Source organism: Ceratocystis lukuohia (genome assembly GCF_044167205.1).
Source record: "Ceratocystis lukuohia strain C4212 chromosome Unknown Supercontig1_pilon, whole genome shotgun sequence".
NCBI lineage: Eukaryota > Fungi > Ascomycota > Sordariomycetes > Microascales > Ceratocystidaceae > Ceratocystis > Ceratocystis lukuohia.
Genome location: NW_027263520.1, coordinates 637,061 through 658,516, shown reverse-complemented (window position 1 = coordinate 658,516; position 21,456 = coordinate 637,061). Strand labels below are relative to the sequence as shown.

Here is a 21,456-nt window from a genome sequence, read left to right as displayed (position 1 = left end):
CTACAACTCCTACTATTCTTTACACTTTTGCCCTCTGCTACCGCAATGGTCTTCGTAGATAGATATCAGGCTTATGCCCAGCTCTACGACCTCGACCTAGAGCCCGCGAGTTTGATGGCCGTATGGGTCGCCCAGCTTTTTCTTATGGGCCCTTATCTGGCCTTGCTTCTATCTCTGGTCTCTCGAGAGCAAGAGGAACTGGCAGGCACCGAGCTGTCGAGCATGTGAGTTTTGTGTTTTATATCGCTAGGTATTTGAGGAAATCCTACTGACCGTCTCTGCTTGTGTCTCTAGCTGGATAACTGCCAACATCGGCCTTCCCATCGTCGCCATCATCCTGGTTGGCTGTGAAATCTGGCACTACATTTCGCTCACCCTGACAACCCGTGTGATGTCGCTTTTCTATGGCATCAGAGCGGCTTGGGGCTTCATCATCGTTCTGTCCCAAACTATCTTACCGACTACCGTCGTGGGTATTCCATATGGGCTTTGCGTGGGTGCAATTTTGATCTTCTCGTAAGTATATGTTTTTTGGTATGCTGAGCACGAAACTACAAGATAGAGGTACTAACCATGCATTCACCCGTTGTCTCTAGCTTGTGCGCGGGGATGGCTTCTATGAAATTCGCGTTGTTGGGTGCTCCCGATGAAATTGACGAATTTTTTGACTCTGAAGGATGCATGTACTTTCAGGGCAGGGATTTGCATTGCAGTTGTGGTAAAACGCTTTCGTCTTTTGCGAGTGTCACTGATGTGGAGAAGGGAAAGGTTGACCCGGATAAGGTTCATGGCTGGGTCCTCTCAACCAAGGCCTCCGCCAACGAGGATTCGTCAGCTCCCCCTCCGTACGCAAACCAGCAGCAGATGCAGCAGAAGATGCCGCCCCGCCAATCTACTCTTGGAGCGCCTATGGGCAAAGCGCCCGCTGGCATTGCGCCGCTCGCTTGGTCGTCTGTTGTGGCAGCCCACACCAACTACTCCATGAAGTTGGATGATGTTCTGGAGGAAGCTAGGGCTAGGAAGAATATGACCCGCACTCAGGCCAAGAATGCCCAGAAGGACATTGCTGGTGACCGCAAGGCCGAATAGGGTCGACTGCAGGCCTACCTTGACATGAGAAGATGGTTTACATGGAGACTGATCTACACGGAGGTGGTTAGGAGGCAGAATGGGGGTATGAAATGGAATTCTGGTAGAGAGAGACTGCTCTCGACAGAGACTAACTGGCCTAGATAGGTAGATACATACATACAAACGCTGATATAGGCAAACATGGAGTGTAAATCGGAATACTAGGTGTATTGGGCATGAATGACTATAGAGAGGCTAAATTGAGTGCCGTCTTACATTTCATTGAATACATCCATAACTGTGTGCTTTAGATACGCGAGGTGGATTTCATGGCTGGCGTGAAAGAGGACCAGCTCTACTCTAGGTCTTTCTCAAGGCTGACACACGAGTCCCCATCGTTCGTGTAGTGGTCGAAAGCCCATAGAAGTCATGCATATGTGGTAGTGCTGGCCACACATGCATTTCCACTTCGATTCCGGCGCGGAATAGACGTTGTGCATAGGTTAGCGTCTCACCAACAAACAGATCTAGCGCTCCAATATCAATATACGCAGGCGGCAGATCCGAAAGATCTGATGCCCTTGCCGGAGAAACATATGTTGACACATCGGCATCTTCCTTGCCTGCCTTGTCAGCACCCAAGACCGCTTCCCATGCGATCTTGTTCATGGTCGGCGTCCATGTAAATAACTTGGCCATAGGATCGTTAGGGGCTATGACTGTGCGATCGTCTAGCATCGGCTCAAGGAGAAATTGCTTTGCTGGGCGGAAAGCTAGCTTTCTGTCGCGGGCAAGAAGACATAGGCCTGCAGCTAGCCCGCCACCACTGGAATGGCCCATGACAACAATTTTGTGAGGGTTAATGTTGAAGTCATGGGCGTGTTCGGCAACGTGCATGAATGCTGCTAGTACATCTTCTACGCCATATGGGGCGGGATAGTCTGGTGCTAGGCGGTACTCGACAGAGAAGAAAGGAATGCCTGCTGCGCGGGCATAGCGTGTAGTAAGATGGGTGGCGGATTTGCCGGACCCGGCGCAGTGACCTCCGGAATGGATGTACAGCACGGCAGATTGAGGGGAGGCTGCGTTATGTGTGTGAGTTGGAACTGTCTGGTAAACATTGATGGAAGCGCCGTCAAAGCTTGTTACAGGAATAGTGACGGTTTCAATGCCAGCCGTGGGAGACTCATAGGACAAAAAGAAGGCCTCAATATTGCGATGGGAAAAGGGCTTGAGCTCGTCAACTGTAGTGAAGTTGGCATTGCGGGTGGCAATGAGGCTACCAAAGGCCTCTTGAAACTCGGGTTCATATCCGAGGATAGACATGGCTGGGATAAATGGTGATGGAAGCTAAGCGGAGAGAAGGTGGGTAGAGTTGGGGAAGGGAACTTGGCCTGCTTTTATAAGCCTCTGAGAGAGGAGGCATATGTTACAGCTCAGCCAATAGTAGGTCTAATAGCAAATTGCATCTAATTGATTTGCACAGTCTGTAGTGAGACTTGACGATTGTTGAAAAACATCGTTAGCAAGTTGGGAGAGGCTCCATTGGCCTGTAGCGTTACACAGATGCAACGTACAAGACCATGTACTGTGTACAAGAATACACTGTGCTTCACCGCCCTAGTGCTTTTTTGCAAGGCAGAAAAAAGCTCTAGCGCCTTATCAGAATGCTCCACTTCAAAAAATTTCAACCAGTTTGTTTTTTGCAGGCCGACAAAAAAAGGCGGTGAGCAGGCCCGAAGCAGGCAAAAAAAAAAGAAGAAAGATTTATCCAGCAGCAAAAAGGGTGGCACCCAAAGTTTTCCCATCTACTAGGAACCTTAGAACCTCAGCTATTGCGTGTGCCCGCTCTAATTTTCTTCAAATCGCTTGCTGTTCTGCTAGCGCTCTACTCTGTGATTTTATATTTCCTTGTCTTGCCGTTATCGCGGACTTTTCAGGCGGCAAACCGGCGCCTCCATATACACCCAGCATCGTCACAATGGCAGAGTCTCTCGAGGTTGGTTCTTTGGCATCCCTCGGATTGCCTAAAGCATTGCGCTTGCGTGCGATGTAGGCACGGGCGAGAAATGCTTTGTTTGCTAATTCATGATGTCGCATGCTTCTCATAGGATCGGATCCGCGATCATGCCGCGGCCTTTAACGGCTTGCTCAGTCTGATTCCCTCTAAGCTTTACTATGGTGCCGATGCGACGGCAAATACTACTGCTGCAACAGTATGTGCAGTCATTTTACCTTCCCCCCCCCCCCCCACCCTTGGCTGTATTCACATTTCTCACGTTTGTTCTATATTTCCTAGGACGATGCTGGCATCGACCCGCACAACAACAAAAAAAAGAAGAAGACCAAGGCTGAGAAAAAGGCCGCGAAAAAGGCGAGGCTCGATCCCGACAACGATGCGAACCGCTCTGCCAAGGATGTCATGGATGAGGCCGGCCGCAAGAAGCGCAAGCTACAGGAGCTAGAGGAAGAGGCTACCCAGGCCGAGGAGTATGAAGAGGTTGAGGGTATTGAGCCCGAGAAGCCCCGCGAAGGCTTGAAGGAAACCAAGGAGCGCACCAAAAAGGTTAAGGTTGACGGCGAGAACAAATCGGCGGCTACGACTAGTGAGCCCGCTGCTGCTGACGAGACCAAGGTGCAAAAAAAGAGCGAAAAGCTGGAGCGCAAAAAACAGAAGGCCGAGCAGAAGAAGGCCACCAAGATAGCCAAGACTGCCACCACCACCCCACCACTGTGGACACTGCTTCCTCTGCACCCAAATCTGCACCCAAGAAGACCAAAACTTCCGAGACCAAGGATGATGAGTGGACCGACGTCGAAACTTCAATGCTCCAGTCTCCTGCCTCCGAAAGCAAAGACACCTCCAATATCCCTGCGCCCTCTACTGAGGAATCAAGTACCATGACTTCCGGCTCTTCCTCCAATGATGTAGAAGAATCGCAACCGCAACCGACTACCGAAAAGCCCCGACTGATCAAGGTTCCCAAGGATACGGCTGAGTTCCGCGAGCGATTCGCGGCAAAAATGGCGGCGCTACGCGCGGCGCGCTTTAAAGAAAACAATATGGAAGGCAAACCCGTGCGGACGCGTCACGAACTGATTGAGTCGCGGAGAGCAAAGCAAATAGCGCGCAAGGCGCACAAGAAAGAGCAGCGACAAGCTGCTAAGCGTGCTGAGGAGGTTAAGCGTGAGGAGGCTCTGGCCTCCAACTCGCCGCAGATCTTAAGCCCGCCTGGGATGGAGCTAGAGCTCAACGACACTGCAGCTAACCTCTCATTTGGACGTGTGGCCTTTGGCGATGGCTCGCAGTTATCGCATGACCTATCGTACAGCCTATCGCGTGACTCCAAGAAAGGGCCCTCGGACCCCAAGACGGCACTACTCAAGCTGCAGAACGCCAAGAAGCGGTTGGCAGCTATGACGCCCGAGAAGCGGGCCGAGATCGAGGACAAGGAAGCCTGGCTAACGGCACGTCGACGGGCCGAGGGCGAGAAGATCCGCGATGACGAGCTGTCGCTTAAGAAGGCGGTAAAGCGCAAGGAGCGCGTCAAGAAGCGCAGTGAGCGCGAGTGGGATGATCGCCTCAAGGGCGTTGAGAAGGCCAAGGCCGACAAGCAGAAGAAGCGCGAGACGAACCTGCGCAAGCGCATCGACGACAAGCTGCAGCGCAAGCTGGAGAAGGCAACGGGCAAGAAGCACAGCAAGTCGGGCGGTGCTAAGAAAAAGTCTAGGCCGGGCTTTGAGGGCAGCAGCTTTGGCAAGAAGAAATAAGGGCTAGCTGTGGATAGCGGCGGGAGGGTGTTGGACTTCGAGCGTACTAGATATGGTACGTGGGTAAATGGGCCAGTGGGGGTGGGGTGTTTGTGCAGGCGAGGGAACAGCAGGAGGAGCGTGGGATGAGTGAGGGGCAGGGACACAAAAAGGACATGGTGAAGCCGTGGAAGCTCTATGGGCCCAGGCCTAGCTGAACCAACAGCCCTGTTTTCTCCTGGCTTCCTGATGGCCATGGCCGTGCTTTTCTCTCCGGTTGGTCTGGTTTTCGGAGGGCTGCACCTGTGTCTCGATCTTTCTTTTTGCGGCATATAACAGCCGGCCAAGCTCTCCGCCCCCGCTCTGCCCCCCCCCCCCCCCCCTCCCCCTCCGCTCCCGTTTCCCTCACTTTTCTTTTCTTTTTTCTTTCCATTATCGGTATCGACAATTCACACCGCAGCACACCCCACGCCGGCGAAAGAAAGCCAAGAAAAACACGCAAAAATCGCAGAAAAAAAACAAACAAAAACAACAGCAGAAAAGTTTGAATCTGCCAGCACATATTCTTTCTCATTACATGCATGCTTGGTTCACGGGTTTGGCATCTGGATTTAGGTTGTATTCTTTATATTTCTCTCTTTTATTCTCCCTACTGCTCTTTTGGCTCTTCTGCTCTTCTGCTCTTCTGCTCTTTTGTTCCTTTATTCTATATTTCATACAGTCTTTCCCCGCTCTTTTCTTTTGTCCACTTGTGCTCGCCCAATTGTGCATTAAGCGGTGTGGTAGCATTTCTCAGGAAGTTTAACGTTGTTCGCTGTTCGTGCCCCTGCATTGTACATTTTAATACGGGAGCTATGAAGATACTTTGCTGGGTTCACAGTCGCACAGCACTTCAAGGGTTACGGTAGGGTTAATGGCGGAACCGTGCATTCCGGATTTGTTGATTGGTGTCTCGTGAAGTTCTTGACGTTGATGCAGACGTCTCACTGCACTCGAGATTCTATTTTAGCGTTGCTTTTATTTTTTTTGCTCCCGATTTTGGCTTGTCTCGAGGGCCCAGGGACTCGAGGCTCAAGTCCAGGTCCAGGGACTCGGAGATGACGTCAGCATAGCACAGGCTTGCCGTTTATTCCAGGCATATTCAACAGCAAGCCATGACTAGGGATTCCCTGTTAGGGCGGGCAAAGGCAAAAAAGGGCCTGTAAGAAAGAAGTTGCTTGCGGGAGAAGCTAACGAGAAAATCGCGAAAGGCCTCTTTTCCCACGCCGAGCCCTGGCCAATCCAGGCAGACAGGGAAAACAGAGAAGACGCGGGGCGGCCCAAAGAGAGGAAGGGCGAAGCAGGGTGAGAAAGCAAAGGAATAATCGGAGGAGGAGAAGGAAGGCCTGGGTAAATGAGAAAGGTCTCATGGCTGCTCACCATCCAAGGGAAGAAGAGACGACAAGTGGAGGGAGAGGGGCGAGAAACCCAAGTGCTGTTCCGAGGGATACTGCGGATTTAGAGGCATGACTCGATCCATGGCGGCCTGCTCACGGCTGTGTAGCTGGCCCCAAGTTCGCTTCGCTTGTCTGGGCGGAAACGAGGACAGTAAGGCGGAGGAATACCTGCAAGGAATAAGCGGAGAATCATAATCGCCCTATGGCTGGCCGGGCTGGCTGGCCTGATATCACTAAGAAAGCATGGCTTAACAACGCCCTTTTTTCTACATCAAGCTCCAGTCCTTTCCCCCCCCATTCTTTCTCCCTTCTCTCCTCCTTCTTTTCTCCTTCTATTTCCCTCTCCGGGGCCTTCTGTGAGCTAGCCACAGGCCTGGTTCAAGACCCCCTCCCCTTCCAGAGGATGGCCGGAACAATGCCGGCGCAAATCACATCATCCTGTACCGAAGGTACGCACGTTCTCCTAGGCACCTCACATTTTTCACATACATGAAATATAGCTGCTTCTTAGTGGAGCCCTCTCCAGTTATTCGAAGGGAATAGGGAAATAAAATGGCAGAAAATGCGAAATCCTATTAACGTGGGATTTCTTTGGGTCTAGTTTCTAAGTTTTTTTTTTTTTTTTTTTTTTTTTCTGCTTCTTATTTAGGGTCATTTATTTTGTTTAGGCTACTGCTGTTCTCTTCCTAGTCCATTGTTTCTTTTTCTTTTTGTATTAGACCTTGGTCCTCCTTCTCATATTAGCTTCTCTTCTTCCCCTTCTTCCTCTTCTTCTTCCTCCTTTTCGCGCTCACCTTCTTGTCCATTGCCTCTTTTCATCTCTGCTCGCCCCCCTTGCCTTGGCTTCATTCAGACAAGCCAGAGCTTCCAGTGATCTCTCTGTCTGGAATCACTAAAACTTACTTGACACCCACGCTGTGGAACGTTATGGCTGCATCTAAGAACTTGCAGAGCCAGCTGCATCGTGCAGCCGAGGTCGACGAGGTAGGCCGCATCAACCACCAAAAGCCCACCCATCCCCGTCTATACCATCCAGCTGTGGCCCATACCATACTACCCACCACCCTCCACTCTCAGTAATACCATGAACATGGCCGGCACCCTGCGTCCTTGTTGTCTCGCCCGCTAACCGCAAATCTTCGCCCTTCTTCACTATAGCTTCTAGAGGCTGTTAAAGGCCTAGTCATTCCCTTTGTGGCTGCTGCCGATGCCGCTGCCTCAGACCGCGCAACCGGCGATATCCCCGCTGGTGGCCCCAATGTACTGGTTGACCAGCTTAAACCCCAAGAACTGATTGAAAAACTTGCATTGCAACTTCCGCTCGAGGGTAAGGGCAAGGACGGCGTGCTGGGCTTGGTGCGCTCTGTGCTCAAGTACAGCGTGAATACGTGGGACCAGGGCTTCTTGGATAAGCTGTATGCTAGCAACAATGCTGTAAGTGCAAGGTGCATTTCGAGAAAAAATGGTTACAACCATGACTAACTAGAGTTTGGTATGGTCTGTAGGTTGGTGTGGTCGCAGATCTTGTGCTTTCTATCTTGAACACAAACGTAAGCAATTGTCTCCCCCCCCCCCCCGGCTGGTGTCAAGTAACTCTAAATACTGATTTTCTTTTCGCTTTTCCTCTTTCAGCTCCATGTATACCAAGTATCGCCTGCTCTTACCGTGATTGAAAAGGCCACCGCCACTGCTCTTGCACGCCTCTTTGGCTTCACTGGCCCGCGTGCTGGTGGCATCACCTGCCAGGGAGGCAGCTCGTCTAACCTGACGTCGCTTGTAATTGCGCGGAGCACGCTTTTCCCCGAGATCAAGGCCGCCGGAAACGGCGCTTATAATTTCGTCGTCTTCACTAGTGCTCATGGCCATTACTCCGTGGCCAAGGCTGCTTTAACCTGCGGCATTGGCTCACGCAATGTGTGGGATGTCCCTGTTGATTCCGAGGGCCGCATGCAACCCGCCGAGCTGCGCCGCTTGGTCATCAAGGCTCAGGATGAGGGCTTCATGCCTTTGTACATCAATGCCACTGCTGGCACTACCGTCATGGGTTCATATGATCCCTTCCATGAGCTGGCTGATATTGCGCAGGAATTCGGCCTGTGGCTGCATATTGACGGCTCATGGGGTGGCTCTGTTGCCTTTTCTTCATCACAAAGGCACAAGCTGGCAGGCGCTGAGCGTGCAAACTCATTGACTGTCAACCCACACAAGATGCTCGGTGTCCCAGTCACGTGCTCGTATCTGCTGACATCTGACATGGCTATATTCCACCGCGCAAACACCCTGCCAGCTGGCTACCTATTCCACGGGCCCGCCGATGCCGACTCAGATGAGCCAGCAGAGGTATGGGACCTGGCAGATCTGACTCTCCAGTGTGGTCGGCGCGGCGACGCCTTCAAGCTAGCACTAGCATGGGTATACTACGGAAGCGAAGGCTTCGAAGCTATGATCGACCACGCGTTTGATGCGGCAGCAACACTGGCTAGAACGGTAAGCGAAAGCCAAGACTTTGTGTTGGTGTCATCAAACCCACCACCTTGTCTGCAGGTGTGCTTCTACTACGCGCCAGGGGACAGTTGGCTGAGGACAATGCTGAAAACACGAGACGCACCCGTGAAATGACGGCGCTGTTGATTCAGAGGGGATTCATGATCGACTATGCCCCCGGACCCAAGGGGAGCTTCTTCAGAGTGGTTGTTAATGTGCAAACACTCATGACTACAGTCGATGGGTTGATATCTGCCTTGCAGGCTGTTGGACGTCAAGTGGTGGTGTAGAAGACTTTTTGGGTTTTGTTTTAGGCGGCTGCAATATCGGGATAACGAGGGAGGGTTAAAATGGGTTTATATTGAGGTTCAGCGACCTGTAAAGGTTTATGTTTATGATGTTTCATGCGATCGACACCAGGGTCTGATGGCATTTTCGGATGGTTCACAGGGTTGAATGTATTCAAGTTTAAGCCCAAGAGATGTTAGTTGGGCAGGGGGTACGCGCCACTGGGGGTTACTCTGCCGTATGAGAAGAGAAGGTAGAAAGAAGCCTGGATGAAGAACACAAGGCAACATAGAACACACCGACTCGTAGTAGCCCATTTGGACTTGGATTTGAGTATGCATGATGTCTACAACGAAACCCTCGTGCCCCATCTCTAAGAATCATAGAGATGGCACGGCACGATGCCGGATTGGCTACCAGGCAGAATTAACCCGTTACAGGGTTCACCATAGAGCTTTGACGAGCGAAGCACAACTGACTTGTTACTCGCTTGCTCTATTGTGATTGGGGTACGAAAAAAGAAACAGGAGACGGTCAAGTAAGCAAGGCAAAGGAAAATAACGAAACCAAGGTAAGCCTGGCATCCTAGATCTAGGAAAAGCTCACAGTGTCGCTCCTATTCTTTCAAGTACCAATGAGGCACACCCTCCTTTGGGGTCTGGCTTCTCCGCTAGGTGCTTGAAAACAAGAGGCTTTCGCATAAATCTCGTCGACGATCTCCTGTTATGGCCTCAGAATTTCCCACGGATGGCCAAACGTCTCGGGCTTCTCGCAACACCCGAAACTAGGTACCACACCTCTGCGTTCACATAGCTGAGCCCTCAAAGCCCTCGGGTTCGGGGTGTGCTTCCAGGGTTCGCACAACCGTGCCTTGGCGTAGCCCCTTCATTCAACCAACATCAAATGGCTTCAATCAGAGCCAGCTGGCTAAGACATTCTTTGCGAGTATTGAATTGCCTCTGGTTTCCTCCTAAAGCTTATTTTGTCTAAATCCATAGACTAAACTCTAGCCTGTTTGTCCTGTCTTTCTTCCTTTCGCGAGAACTTCCTCAGGATCTGGAGGTATTTTCTCTGGTGGCTATCAAATTCATTGTTTCTGGGGCCTTTCTCTTGTCTCCGGTTACCTGGGGTGGAACTCTTGCCGTCCGGGACAGTGGCTTCTTGCGTCTCGGCTGCTGAATTCTGCTACAGGCCGGTTTAGTCCTCCATGCAGTCCATCTAAACTCCTACTAGTCGGGGGACTTCAGATCCGACAGTCCAGTCATCCATCTTGGGACAGACCCCCTTCTTTCTAGAAATGATCTTTGGCTGTGTCTTCCAAATAGCGCGTGTTCTCGGGTGTGATCTCCTTCTTGCTCGAGGGGCACTCCTTAGCGCTTGCTGGATGTAAACCGCGACGGATGAAGCAGGCGGAGACGCGCTGGCGCTCCATCTGCCAGCATGCCGGGTGTTTGCTGTTTCCATGCTTATTCGAGCCACAGCGTCTGCGCAGCTACGTCCTGGGGCATTTCTTGGTGTCGTGCTATCCGAAGCACCAGGTGCAATGGGTGGCAACCCTGATTTTTCGATCACTAGACGCGTGGGGATAAGCCTAGAAACTGTCCTTAGCTGCTTGGGGATCTTTGTATAGGCGGCCGGGATTCTGTCGATGTCACTTTATCATCTCGATTCTTGGCGTTCATGTATATCCGCGTAGCCTAGGTGAAGCAGTGACTAATCATGTCTTCGTTCACCTCCACAGTCCGGCCATCTTTGTTTAGGCGGTCCTCAACTAGATCGACGAGGTATTTATCAGCGTCCATGGCCTGCACACCATCGGCACAAGTTCCGATGAAGTTTTCGAACTTGTCGCTCTTCTCGAGCAGGGCCAAACGCCTATCCTGTCGCTTACCGTGCCAGCAAGGTCACTTTTCATTCTTTGGGCATTTCTTCAAAGCGCTGTCTAGCGATGGGCCCTGCTCCCTCAGACCTATGGTCATCGAGAAGCTTTTGCACTCGCTCATTTTACATTCCCTTGTCTGCTCTCGCTCTCATCGAAGCCCTGCTGTACTGCCAGGTATTGTATTGTATTGTATTATTTTACGTCTACCTGTACTGCCAGGCCGCTGGCGGTAACTGACGTCGTCCAATTTTTCGATGACCACCGCGCCGTAACCCTAACAAACTTTTTGGGTTAAGCTATCATGATCACTTTCCCGCAAAAAAAAAACATGGCTTAATAGTCTAGTTGGTTAGGACGTCGGATTCTGATTCCGTAAGCCCAGGTTCGAATCCTGGTTAGGCCTTCATTTTTGCCTCAACAATAATATTCTAGGGTCTTCGCTGGCTGTTTAGGGTCATTCTAGTTTTTAACCAAGACCTCGTATCGTGGCTGACACGAAGAGGCTTGAAATGGGTATTCAGCTTGGCGATCCATCCGGATAACTAGCCAGTAGATGCGCGCCTATGCCTTTTTATTATCCGACTACAAAGGCTCATCTACTGTGGCTGTGAGAACACCGTAGGAAATGGTCTCATAATTTTTCTGGTGCTCGTGTAACACATACCTCAAGCCCCCCCCCGTCTGTTGTGACCCAATAACCAGCAGTATGCCTCTTTTTTCCTAATTCTTACCTGACCCCCCTTCCAAATGTTGTTACAAATGTACAAGGACAACTAGAGAACGCATGGTTCGGATGCTCTAGGTGGTATCCAAGCGGGGCTATTTCCGGATTTGTCCCTTGTGAGTTAGCTGTATTTGACGCTGTGCTGCGCTGCACTGCGCTGTGTGTCCACGCTTATCCTCACTTCCCGTTGCTGATATAGGTGTAGATCTGCTACAAACCGTTTAGCCGCAATGTAGGCTAGGCTATCAAGGTACGAGAAAATGAGCCAGAGCTGGGTAAGAGGGGCGAAGGGGGAACTGGTTTGGACGTTGTCGTAGAGTGTACACTTTGGCAGAGTTGTATGTAACATGAAGTGGCAGATACTAGGGTTGCATGACCTTTACAAGTCTATCTGTCATCGCTTGGTAATCCTTTATGTCCGGCTTCGGATGCATCTGGGACACGCTTTGCTGTGATAGCCCAATACATCCCTGACGTAATGGCAGACATGGAAAAACACTGGTAGACACTGTAGTAGTGCAGCATACTGAGGAGAAGTTAGACATTTTTTATGCACTCTAGATTTATAGAATGCTAGTTTGTACTTGGTTGGATCTGACCCAAGAGAAAAAAAGTGCGGATGGCTTTAGACACCTGGAAACCGTGCAACTCGCTGCCAAGAGAACTTTGGTATGCTGTGAAATCGTGCTAATACACGCATTGTGTTGTGAGATGGGGTGAAAAGAGGGAGCTGGAGTAGTAGATAGCTGGAGAGCAAGTACCTGCATGGATGTACGATTTGCTAAAAGTAACGCGCAAGGGATGAGCTCGGCTCTACAAGGCGCTCAAAGGACCAGAGGAAAAGCCCTCTTCGGCCACTTATATGTGTATTATGAGCACCAGCCATAGTTGCTGTGTCCGATTGAGTGTTGTGTTGTGCTGCGTTGTGCGTGGGTGTTTGTGCTTAGTGCTGCGGCTCGAGGTGAACGAGATACAATGGAGCATGTGAAAACAAGCGACAAACGGTGGAATTACAGCACAAACTTTTGCGAACGCGCTGCGCATATTCAAAGTGCTAGGTAGGATATCTAGGATAAAGATAAACACTCAGCATAGCCAGACAAAAAAAGACATAGGATCACAGGCAAAGACAACAGGCGAAGATGGCGGCGAGTAGAAACAGAGTGAAACCAATGTAGAAGAAAGCGTACGCACACAAAATATTAACGACTCAAGGGTGAGGTAATAGACTGTGAGAATGCTCTTTGTATATGACCACATAGATGGTGGAGTTTTGTTTCCGTATTAACACGGTTTCACAAAGCAGGCGTACGTATTCCAGCTCATCTAATTCAACAAGTGACAGATACTTGACGCACACAAAAAGACTCAAAAAAAGGCCATGAAACAATGTGCGGATGATACAAAGACCGGAAGCGGCTGGATGCAGAGCACAAGTCCTTTTAGCAACAAAAGGGGGAGAGTGGAGGGGAGAAAAGGGGTCCAAAAAGGGGAGCCAATTGTTAGCGATTGCTTGGGCTTTCCTGCCAGACCGAAAAATAGCGTCCTCCCTGACGGCATTGCATATATTGACCGCATTTATCTCAGATCGTATCATATTGTGCCTACACGGTCTTTTTTTGTATGCGTGTAACAAACAGCCGCCTGGTTGAGATACGCCCTAGCCTATAGAAGCCCAAAGCCACCTAAAACCGCCCAGATGTCTGTGATAAATAAGTCAGAGGCGTCTGGCGTGCGAGAAAGTTCGATTTATCTCGCACCCGACTATTACGAGCGCTAGAACAGCACGGAAAACAAAACGAGAAAGAAAACGGAGGCAAATGTAAACAAAATAAAGGAGTATAAAAAGGAAGCATTGAAGAAAAGTGGGACAAACCTGGTCGGGTGTCAAGCTGGGCACCCACTCACCATACGCATAACTAACAGATGTGATTCATGCCGGTAGACCAGAAGCCGAGCCATTATTGAAGCATGGAGACATTTTCTATAGCGCATATGTAGGATACGTGTATGCAGTAATCGTCTCCATATAGAAAAGAAGGATGTATAACTCTTTGGCCCTGTCTCCTGACGTTACACAGGCCAAGAGTGCTCACACCGAGGTGATGATGATAACTAGCATCAAGAAGTTCCAAAAGCCTCCGGAAAGGCCTAAAAGAACCATGCCACATCTCACCGCGTTGTAGAAAATCTCCTCGTAAAAAAGAAATGCCTGGTAGTAAAACTTTTATCGGCAGCACACGGCGGCATAGCTGCAGCACGAAAACCTAAAGACAGTGCGCATATCACTCCCCATATGTACTGTGTCTTTTATATACATCATTAATATGCAATCAACAAACCTCTCGAGGCACTTCTTCTATACCCTGTCACTGTTTGCGAGACAAATTGTCTCTTCTGCTCACACCAAGCTTGCCGGTATTTTCACTTTTACCTCTCTAGGCTCGTTTGTATTTGTGCCTTTTCTTGTTGACTTCTCTGCGTCCTTTCTTCCGTCATTCCTTTTTTCTCTTTCTCTCCTTCTTCTCTCTTGTCTTTTGCTTCAAAGGCGTATCTCTTCTCATCTCGCCTCTCATTCCGTCTATGCATGTGGCTACTTCTCAGTTCGCTTGCGCAAGACATTTCTCCTCTCACCATTCTTCTTCTCTGTCTCTCTTGAAGATCTCGCATATTCTCTTCAACTACGGAGTAGAAGTCTTCACAACTGCTTTCGTATATCATACATCACCACATCCTGCACTCGTTCAAACCTCCATGGCTTGCATCCCCCTTCGCCAATGGGGAGTCCTGCCTGCAGGTGTTCCTAATCCTAGCGGATGTATAGAGCAGTGTCGCTCTCGCCTAACACAGAAAATAGCCGCAACCGACGACCTTTCTATCGTGTGCGCGGCATTGAACAGCAGCAGCGCTATACTAACAGAGTTTTACTGTTGCAATTCCGCTCAATGCGGAGTGTCCAATAAGGAAAAAGGCCAAGATCGTAAGTTAGCTAGTTTATTTGTTGGGCCTCCGGGTCTATCTACTTGCTCAGTCTGCTAACCTTTCTAATCCTATGTAGCAAGTGTTGCTTGGTTTGTTGCATCATGCCAAAGGTACGCCATATTCTCGCCTTACATATTGCCCATAAGTCAACAATCAGTTGCTAATGAACCCTTGTAGCCTCGGCTTTGCCAATGTCATTGACCCCGGCCCGCCCACAGCCGAAAGCTGCCCACAAGATGCACTGTACTCTCCAGGAGAGATTCCATGCTCACAACCAGCCTCAGGGAGCGCCCTGGGTTCTACTAGCTTCATATCAAGTACTTCGATCAGCCCTACCACACTTATGTCTACTGTAGCAAGAAGTACCACTTCTTTAGATGGAATACACGCTCTTTCAATCCCCGGGGCATCCAACTCGGGCACATCTACATCCTTCCGCTCAATGACATCTCAAAGATCGTCGACTCTTTTGTCGGCCTCAAGCCTAGCCACAAGCACATTCCTCTCCGCGCTCTCGAGCTCAGCAACAGACTCACTTACTAGTGCGCCGTCAAACTCCGAGTCAAGCTCAGCGCCGGAAACGGTAGCAGCCAGTACCGATTCACCGGGCTCAGGCGGGATTCCAGTTAGAATCCGTGCTGTCATTGCAGTATGCTCCATACTAGCAGCTCTAACTATTGCGGCTCTCGTATTTCTTTTGTGTCGGAGACGCAGGCGCCGCCCAACACCTTCTATCTCAAGTACCCCACCGCTTCTACACCAGCGAACGATTTCAAGTCAACCTAGCTCACCTACTCGTCTTCTATCTCCACCAAGACCAATGTCTGGCCCGTCCGGCACTCCGTTAACACCGCCGCTGAAACTGCGGGATAGGCAGCTACTCCATACTCCTCCACGTTCTATGGAAAATGGACCTAGTGGCCAAGGCACCTTTTCCATGCCAACACATGATGACTTCCCGACATCTCCCATCTGCGCGCCCACAATCAATATCTTGGAGCCGAGAAAGGAAAAGGTATATCGCTTGAACAGTAACACTGGGTCGGGCCTGCTTACTTATGAGCACAAGACTCCGTCTGGGTTAGAAACACCCTACGTTTTGGTCACTGCTGCATCAAAGACTGGTCCACAATTCAGACGCGACAGTGCAAATAGCATTGATGACTCCATAGCTCTCGTAGATGAAAAACGAGCAGCAGCTCCCGCCCCCATCCTACTTTCTCCTGTGCGCCCACCACGGCCCGAAGAGTTGTTAGAGGTGCCTGGGTTGGTCCGCCCGAACCCAGGCTCTTGCAAGCTGCACCCCCGCAGCGCTTCATCGCCCATAATCCCACGTCCACCCATCCCGGCTATGCATCCTGGGCGATTACTCTCAGCTTCATCGTCGTCGACATCGCTTCACAGGCAGAAGCAGCTACTGGTACATGTGCAGGCCCCTGTTCAAGGAGAAACATCCTCTGAATTTTCGGATCTAAGCAAAGACTCGCAGGAACTTTGCGACCTAACAAAGGAGTATGCAAGCGAGGCCAAATCTCATAGAGGCACTCCAACTCCGCAAAAGTGCACAGGGGCTCCAGGTATTGCTCTCACAACACCACACAGAACAGAAGAGCTACCGAAGCTACGAGGAGGAGTGGACCTTGAGGTCCTAGCGGGAACCTACCGCTAAAAAAGGCAATGGTTACACACTAATTAAATGGTCGATTCACGCATGAAATAGACGTGAGGGAATGTTAGACATGGGATACATGATATAAGGGACAACTGGCAGATTATTTGTTAGCTTGACGAATACTATGTGCAGCACACAAACTACGGCTGGGAATGGAAGGGAATAGCGGAACGATAGCAGGGCTATCAGAGATACCATTTTGTTAGAAACAATACTTGCTATTTATCGGGTTTAGGTAATCATAATGCTTTTTGCTTGAAGCTGGTTTATGTATGCCATCTTATGTCACATCATCAAACAAGCTTTAAATAGGCTTTGTAGGCTCTCCGTAATACGTGAAGACTACAAACATTAGTGAGGGCTATGCCGTCGATTGTTAGTTTAAGGATATACTCCCTTGATGATGCCTTTGAGTGTCTACATTTTAAAAGACTCTCGGAAGTAGACCTAAGAAGGGCAAGCGTTGCGCCTAGGAATCTAGAGTTTGTCATGTCCCTGGATGCCAAGCTTGCGGTGATATGAAGTCCCAGAGAGGCGAGACAGTCGATTCTTGACATTCAACTTCCGTTCATCGGCAAAGCTCCATACATCGAATAGTCATCTGGAGAAGGCATGTAAGAAGAAGAAACGGGAGGAAAAGAATGATACGGGTAAAATAAAAGTGACCGACAAGCCGATTGCGAAGATCAAAACTCTTCACTACACTGGAGAGATTCTTAGACTCCGGTGCAGACACGTCAGCTCTACTGAGCAAATATCAGTTTTCCTCTTACACTCAGGGTAGGATCGAAAGGGGCCAGCCGAGAATAGAAGTGTATTGCCAGAAAACGGGCCTTCGATTGTCCCATCTGAATCTCAAGCAAAGGAATCCGAGTCTTGACGTAGAGGAGCAGACTGCCCAACTCTTCAATGGCAGTTAATCTGTCGCTGAAATCTCGGCTAAAGCCTTACTCTTACTCGTCAACGCATTCTCGGCGTCTTCTCGAAGATGGTCTTCGGTGAGCATCGAGTCAGCTCCTCTCTCCAGGTTTCCTCAGCCACCAAGCATTAGGTAGTCATTTCGCCTACCTCAGAAGTGTCGAGCAGTACTGACGTTCTGGTGATGAAGACAACCTTCTGGAATTCCACACTAACTTGCTGTACGGGACTTCCTAGGCTAGTCACGTGGCAGTGCCACAGTGTGGCTGAGACTTCATGACACTACAGGCACGGCACCAATGGGCCCCACTGGACCAAAATACGTCATATCATTAGTCAGATCCTAAATTGTGGAGTAGTAAGATAAATTGTAGCTAGACTATAACCTTTCTACCAACTTGGTCAACTGTTTATTACAACTCCCAAACTCTCCTTCTGCCCTTCATACAATGGCATCACTTCGAGTTAATGACGTCGTCGAGCGCACGGCCGGAAAGCCGACGCCAATGCCAGAAGCGGATGGCGGGGCCGCTTTTGACAGTCCGGCTACGGGCTTTCCCGCCCACAAACGCCGTCTCCGTATGTCCAAGTTTAAACAAAATCAGCAATTAGCCAGAGCCAATGGTAGTGTGCCCAATGACGAAGTAGAGGCCCCGGCTCCAGCTACGGCCAAAACAAGCAATCAAAAGAAGAAGGTCCAGTTTGGGCCCGACACGCCATCCCAAACCCCTGCAGTCTCAGAGCGTGAGCGTATTGATCGCGAGAACAGCGAGCGCATTGCGAGCATGTCACCGGCTGAGATTGAGCAAGCGCGCCGGGAGTTGATGGAAGACTTGAATCCCCGGCTTTTGCATAAGTTGATGATGCGCGCAAATCTAGACGAGAAGCATGGTCCGTCACCTTTCGATGTCCCAATTACGCAGCCAGCACCCATTAGCGACTCCAAACCGGATACCTCGAAAACAGCTCCCCGGACGGTTCAGATAGAAGACGTAGACGAGCCACCTTCTTTGTCGCAGGCGAACACAAACCAAAGCATCGAAAAAGACAAGGCTGTCCCCAAAAAGCCACTACCCCGCAATCTCGACCCTAACACACACTTTGATGAAGACGCACCACCAACAAACCCCCCCGATGATCTCCTAGCAATGGCTGATGTGCCTGTCAAACCACATTTCCCTGTTCCCCACGTTCCAGACCTAGACCCCAATGATCCAGATTTCCTCGAAACGCTGCGCCAGAAATATTTCCCAGAGACTCCCTCAGACCCAACAAAGTTAGCTTGGATGGCACCGCTGCCTACAAAGGATAGTCCTGCCGATCGCGAGTCCCCATATCACCCCGGCCAGTCAAGCATTTCCACGTCAGCCCTCCGCTTTGACTTCCGTGGCAAGCTGCTGCCCCCAAGTTTAAGTCGCGTAATTCCAGTATCCAAGGGTCTACATCACCATGGTCTTGCTCCTGAGGCTGCGGGCTACACAATTGAAGAACTGTCTATCTACGCGAGGAGCGCAGTCGCAGCACAAAGGTGCATTGCCTTCCAGACTCTAGGCCGAATTCTGTTCAGACTCGGCCATGGCGACTGGGGAACAGGCATCGAAGACCCCATTGCTATGGGCATTTGGAACTCGGTCAAGGAGGGCCGCGTTCTGGATTCGCTGTCTAATGCAGCTATGCAAACATCAGGCCACAGAGGAAGTCAGGCGTATGCCACAGAGGCACTATGGCTATTTGAAAAGGGAGGCTGGAAGGAAAAGACTCGTGGGCGGTGAGAGAAGTCTAGGGCAGTCAGTGGGAAACTGCCGTATTAAATTCCGGAATTAGGAAATCACTGAGGGGCGATACGGACAAATTGCAAGAAGAGCGTTCGTTTCAGAAAGGAAAGTGGGAATCTAAGATGGCAGCTGCAGGGTGTTTCTGTTGCTTCCTATTTCGTTGAGCCCCAGCATTATACCCGTTTGTTTACTGTGTAAAGGTCTGCATAGCCGTTTTGATATCTAGAAATGTTTGAAGCCTTTCAATCTACAGTCTGTTAGCTTGCATTCGCTCCTTATATAATACCGGCATTTTTACCTTGCGTCTATAGACTATTAATATCGCAGCATGGCTCAGACTTTACCCACACACTCGCTTCCGCCCTCTCCTATGCCGGTGCTTCCCGAGCTGGAGTTCCAAGACGAAACACCATTCGGTGACTTTCTCAGCCCACCCAACTACCTCGTTCCCGAGCCGCCCTATCCATATGCCGACCGCTACACGCCCTCCGGCACTCGTGTAGCTACCCCGTTCTGGACTTCTAAGGCCAAGGCTCCTCCTCCGGCTCCAGCTGCGGCACCTACTAATCACAATCACAATCATCACCCTTGCTGGTCCAGCACGGACACTTCAACACCATCGAAATGGCCCATCAGACAGCCAACGCCATACGTGTACTCGGAGAAATCCACTTTTGCTGGCAGCAGCAGCATGCTTGAGACCGAAAAGCGTTGTGGCACTGGAATGACGGCGACTTCAATGTCAACTATAGACACAGTCACGGGGCTCCAGGCCATGGCACATTTTGGCGGGCCGGTTGTCATGGACAAGAAGGCGGTGATTATCGTGGCTCGCTCTGGCACCAACGCTGTTGGTGGGTCCTCCTAGCCATCACAACTACTTGCAAAGCCGATAGTCACTAACACACAGCCAATAGATGTCGTCACAATATGGTCCAAACTGCGCGATAATGGGATCAATGTTTTCTTCGCAACTCCAGATGGCGACCCGCCAAATTGTAATATGGAGTTTCTTTCACCTTGGAAGTTGTACCTTGCTGTACGCACACTTCATCGCCCTACTGACGTAATACATAACGAGCCACTAACTAAACTCCCCCTTACAGAGAATGCCTCAGTACCTTGTCGATTCCTATGATCAAATGCTCAATGACATAAACTGCATGGTCCCTGACTCCTGGGACTACCCCGACTTCAATCTCTTCGACTACGACATAGCTTTTATCCCTGGCTGCACTGGCGCTGGGTTCCAGGAAATGCGCAGCAACTGCTATCTTCGAGCAGCTCTTCGCACATTCTTCCCACTCACCCGGCGCTCTACAAAAACCTCAAGTCCAAGAATCCTTGGCGCCATTGGGCAGGGCATCTTGGTAATCAACGCTGCCACGGCACCTCTTGAGAAGGTAGCCTCGTTTCATCTATGGTGGGAGATGCTAAGACGCGGTCAAGCCTCGCAGCAAGACCTCAAAATTGAGGTGCCACTCTTGTATCATACAAATGCAGCCACGATTCCGCGCGCAGCAGATTACTTGGGGCGCATTCTAGGCCAGCTCAAGATATCTTCCCACGAAACAGATCTTGAGTGGGGTAAAAGTGTGCGGCATGAGGTACGCTTACGGCTGCTCTTCCAATTATATGGTCTATTATCGTATCGCTAATTCAAAGGGTTCAGCTTCTATCACATCAGCATTCTTCATTTTCACGGTTCAAAGACGAACGATTTGTTCCATGGAGGTGCGTTTAACAGCTATTATACCTTTTAACCTGCCTATCTGCTGACCACCACGTCCAAATTTGTAGGCATTGCTGCGAAGACAACACCTTTGCGTTCGTCAGTGGACGCTTCATGCTTGATGCATTTGCTGTTGCAAATGCCATGATCAAGAACCTCTTTGAGAGTGCATGCCGCGACTCTGCCGCTATCTCCCATCGCTGCCCACCACGATTCCCATTTTTATCAGCTGAGTCTGCGATAAAATCCAATATCTTCAACATGGGTAAAAGTGTGGTATGATTCGGTAAAGAAGAAAAAAAAAAGAAAAAAAAAGGAGGCTTCCTGTGACTTGGGCCATGATCAACGACGTGTCAGCGCCATGACCAGACCAACTATGATAATGTAAGGATAAGTATTAATACGGTATATCACTAACTATAGGCTGTGGGAGCGATTGTGTACGCCTCTTGCAATGGTCTGAATTTTTATCAGAGCGTGCTGCTTTCTGGACGGAGATGCTTGGCTTGGTAGCTGTTGTGTGTAACTTGATACTGATGAGTTGGTCCCACTTTATTTTGACGTGATTCTAGTGCTTGCTCAGAGAATCAGAAGGTCTCCTTTTTATACAGCTCTATCCAGCCCTACACAGCGTACTCCTATAGACTGCTGTTGCGTATAAATTCACTTTCATCACTGGTAGAGAATTCAAATACGGAGACAACCAAAAGGAAGAATTAACATGAACTAACGGAGACAAGAT

The 21,456-nt window shown here is 50.0% G+C and overlaps 6 protein-coding genes across 6 annotated transcripts; 5 read left to right on the top strand and 1 right to left on the bottom strand.

Annotated features, from left to right (window-relative positions):
* Positions 1-45: 45 nt before the first annotated feature.
* HOO65_010170 (uncharacterized protein) lies at positions 46-1,089 on the top strand (the record flags this gene model as incomplete). Its single annotated transcript, XM_071006013.1, has 3 exons — positions 46-224; positions 295-516; positions 714-1,089. 3 exons carry the CDS (start codon positions 46-48, stop codon positions 1,087-1,089), a joined length of 777 nt encoding a protein of 258 aa, XP_070861992.1.
* A 342-nt stretch (positions 1,090-1,431) lies between these two features.
* HOO65_010169 (Lipase 2) lies at positions 1,432-2,397 on the bottom strand (the record flags this gene model as incomplete). Its single annotated transcript, XM_070999658.1, has 1 exon — positions 1,432-2,397. The coding sequence occupies one exon, from the start codon at positions 2,395-2,397 to the stop codon at positions 1,432-1,434; it is 966 nt and encodes a 321-aa protein (XP_070861991.1).
* A 655-nt stretch (positions 2,398-3,052) lies between these two features.
* Positions 3,053-4,842, top strand: HOO65_010168 (uncharacterized protein; the record flags this gene model as incomplete). Its single annotated transcript, XM_071005671.1, has 4 exons — positions 3,053-3,070; positions 3,183-3,287; positions 3,371-3,677; positions 3,746-4,842. The coding sequence occupies 4 exons, from the start codon at positions 3,053-3,055 to the stop codon at positions 4,840-4,842; spliced, it is 1,527 nt and encodes a 508-aa protein (XP_070861990.1).
* A 2,342-nt stretch (positions 4,843-7,184) lies between these two features.
* HOO65_010167 (L-aspartate decarboxylase dtxS4) lies at positions 7,185-9,031 on the top strand (the record flags this gene model as incomplete). The annotated part of the gene is made up of 4 exons (XM_071005649.1): positions 7,185-7,241; positions 7,416-7,691; positions 7,890-8,744; positions 8,831-9,031. The coding sequence occupies 4 exons, from the start codon at positions 7,185-7,187 to the stop codon at positions 9,029-9,031; spliced, it is 1,389 nt and encodes a 462-aa protein (XP_070861989.1).
* A 5,358-nt stretch (positions 9,032-14,389) lies between these two features.
* HOO65_010166 (uncharacterized protein) lies at positions 14,390-16,286 on the top strand (the record flags this gene model as incomplete). Its single annotated transcript, XM_071005623.1, has 3 exons — positions 14,390-14,615; positions 14,694-14,727; positions 14,795-16,286. 3 exons carry the CDS (start codon positions 14,390-14,392, stop codon positions 16,284-16,286), a joined length of 1,752 nt encoding a protein of 583 aa, XP_070861988.1.
* Positions 16,287-17,656: 1,370 nt separating this feature from the next.
* HOO65_010165 (RNA polymerase II-associated protein RBA50) lies at positions 17,657-20,996 on the top strand (the record flags this gene model as incomplete). The annotated part of the gene is made up of 6 exons (XM_071005346.1): positions 17,657-18,975; positions 19,310-19,836; positions 19,900-20,021; positions 20,089-20,589; positions 20,670-20,716; positions 20,783-20,996. 6 exons carry the CDS (start codon positions 17,657-17,659, stop codon positions 20,994-20,996), a joined length of 2,730 nt encoding a protein of 909 aa, XP_070861987.1.
* Positions 20,997-21,456: the final 460 nt, after the last annotated feature.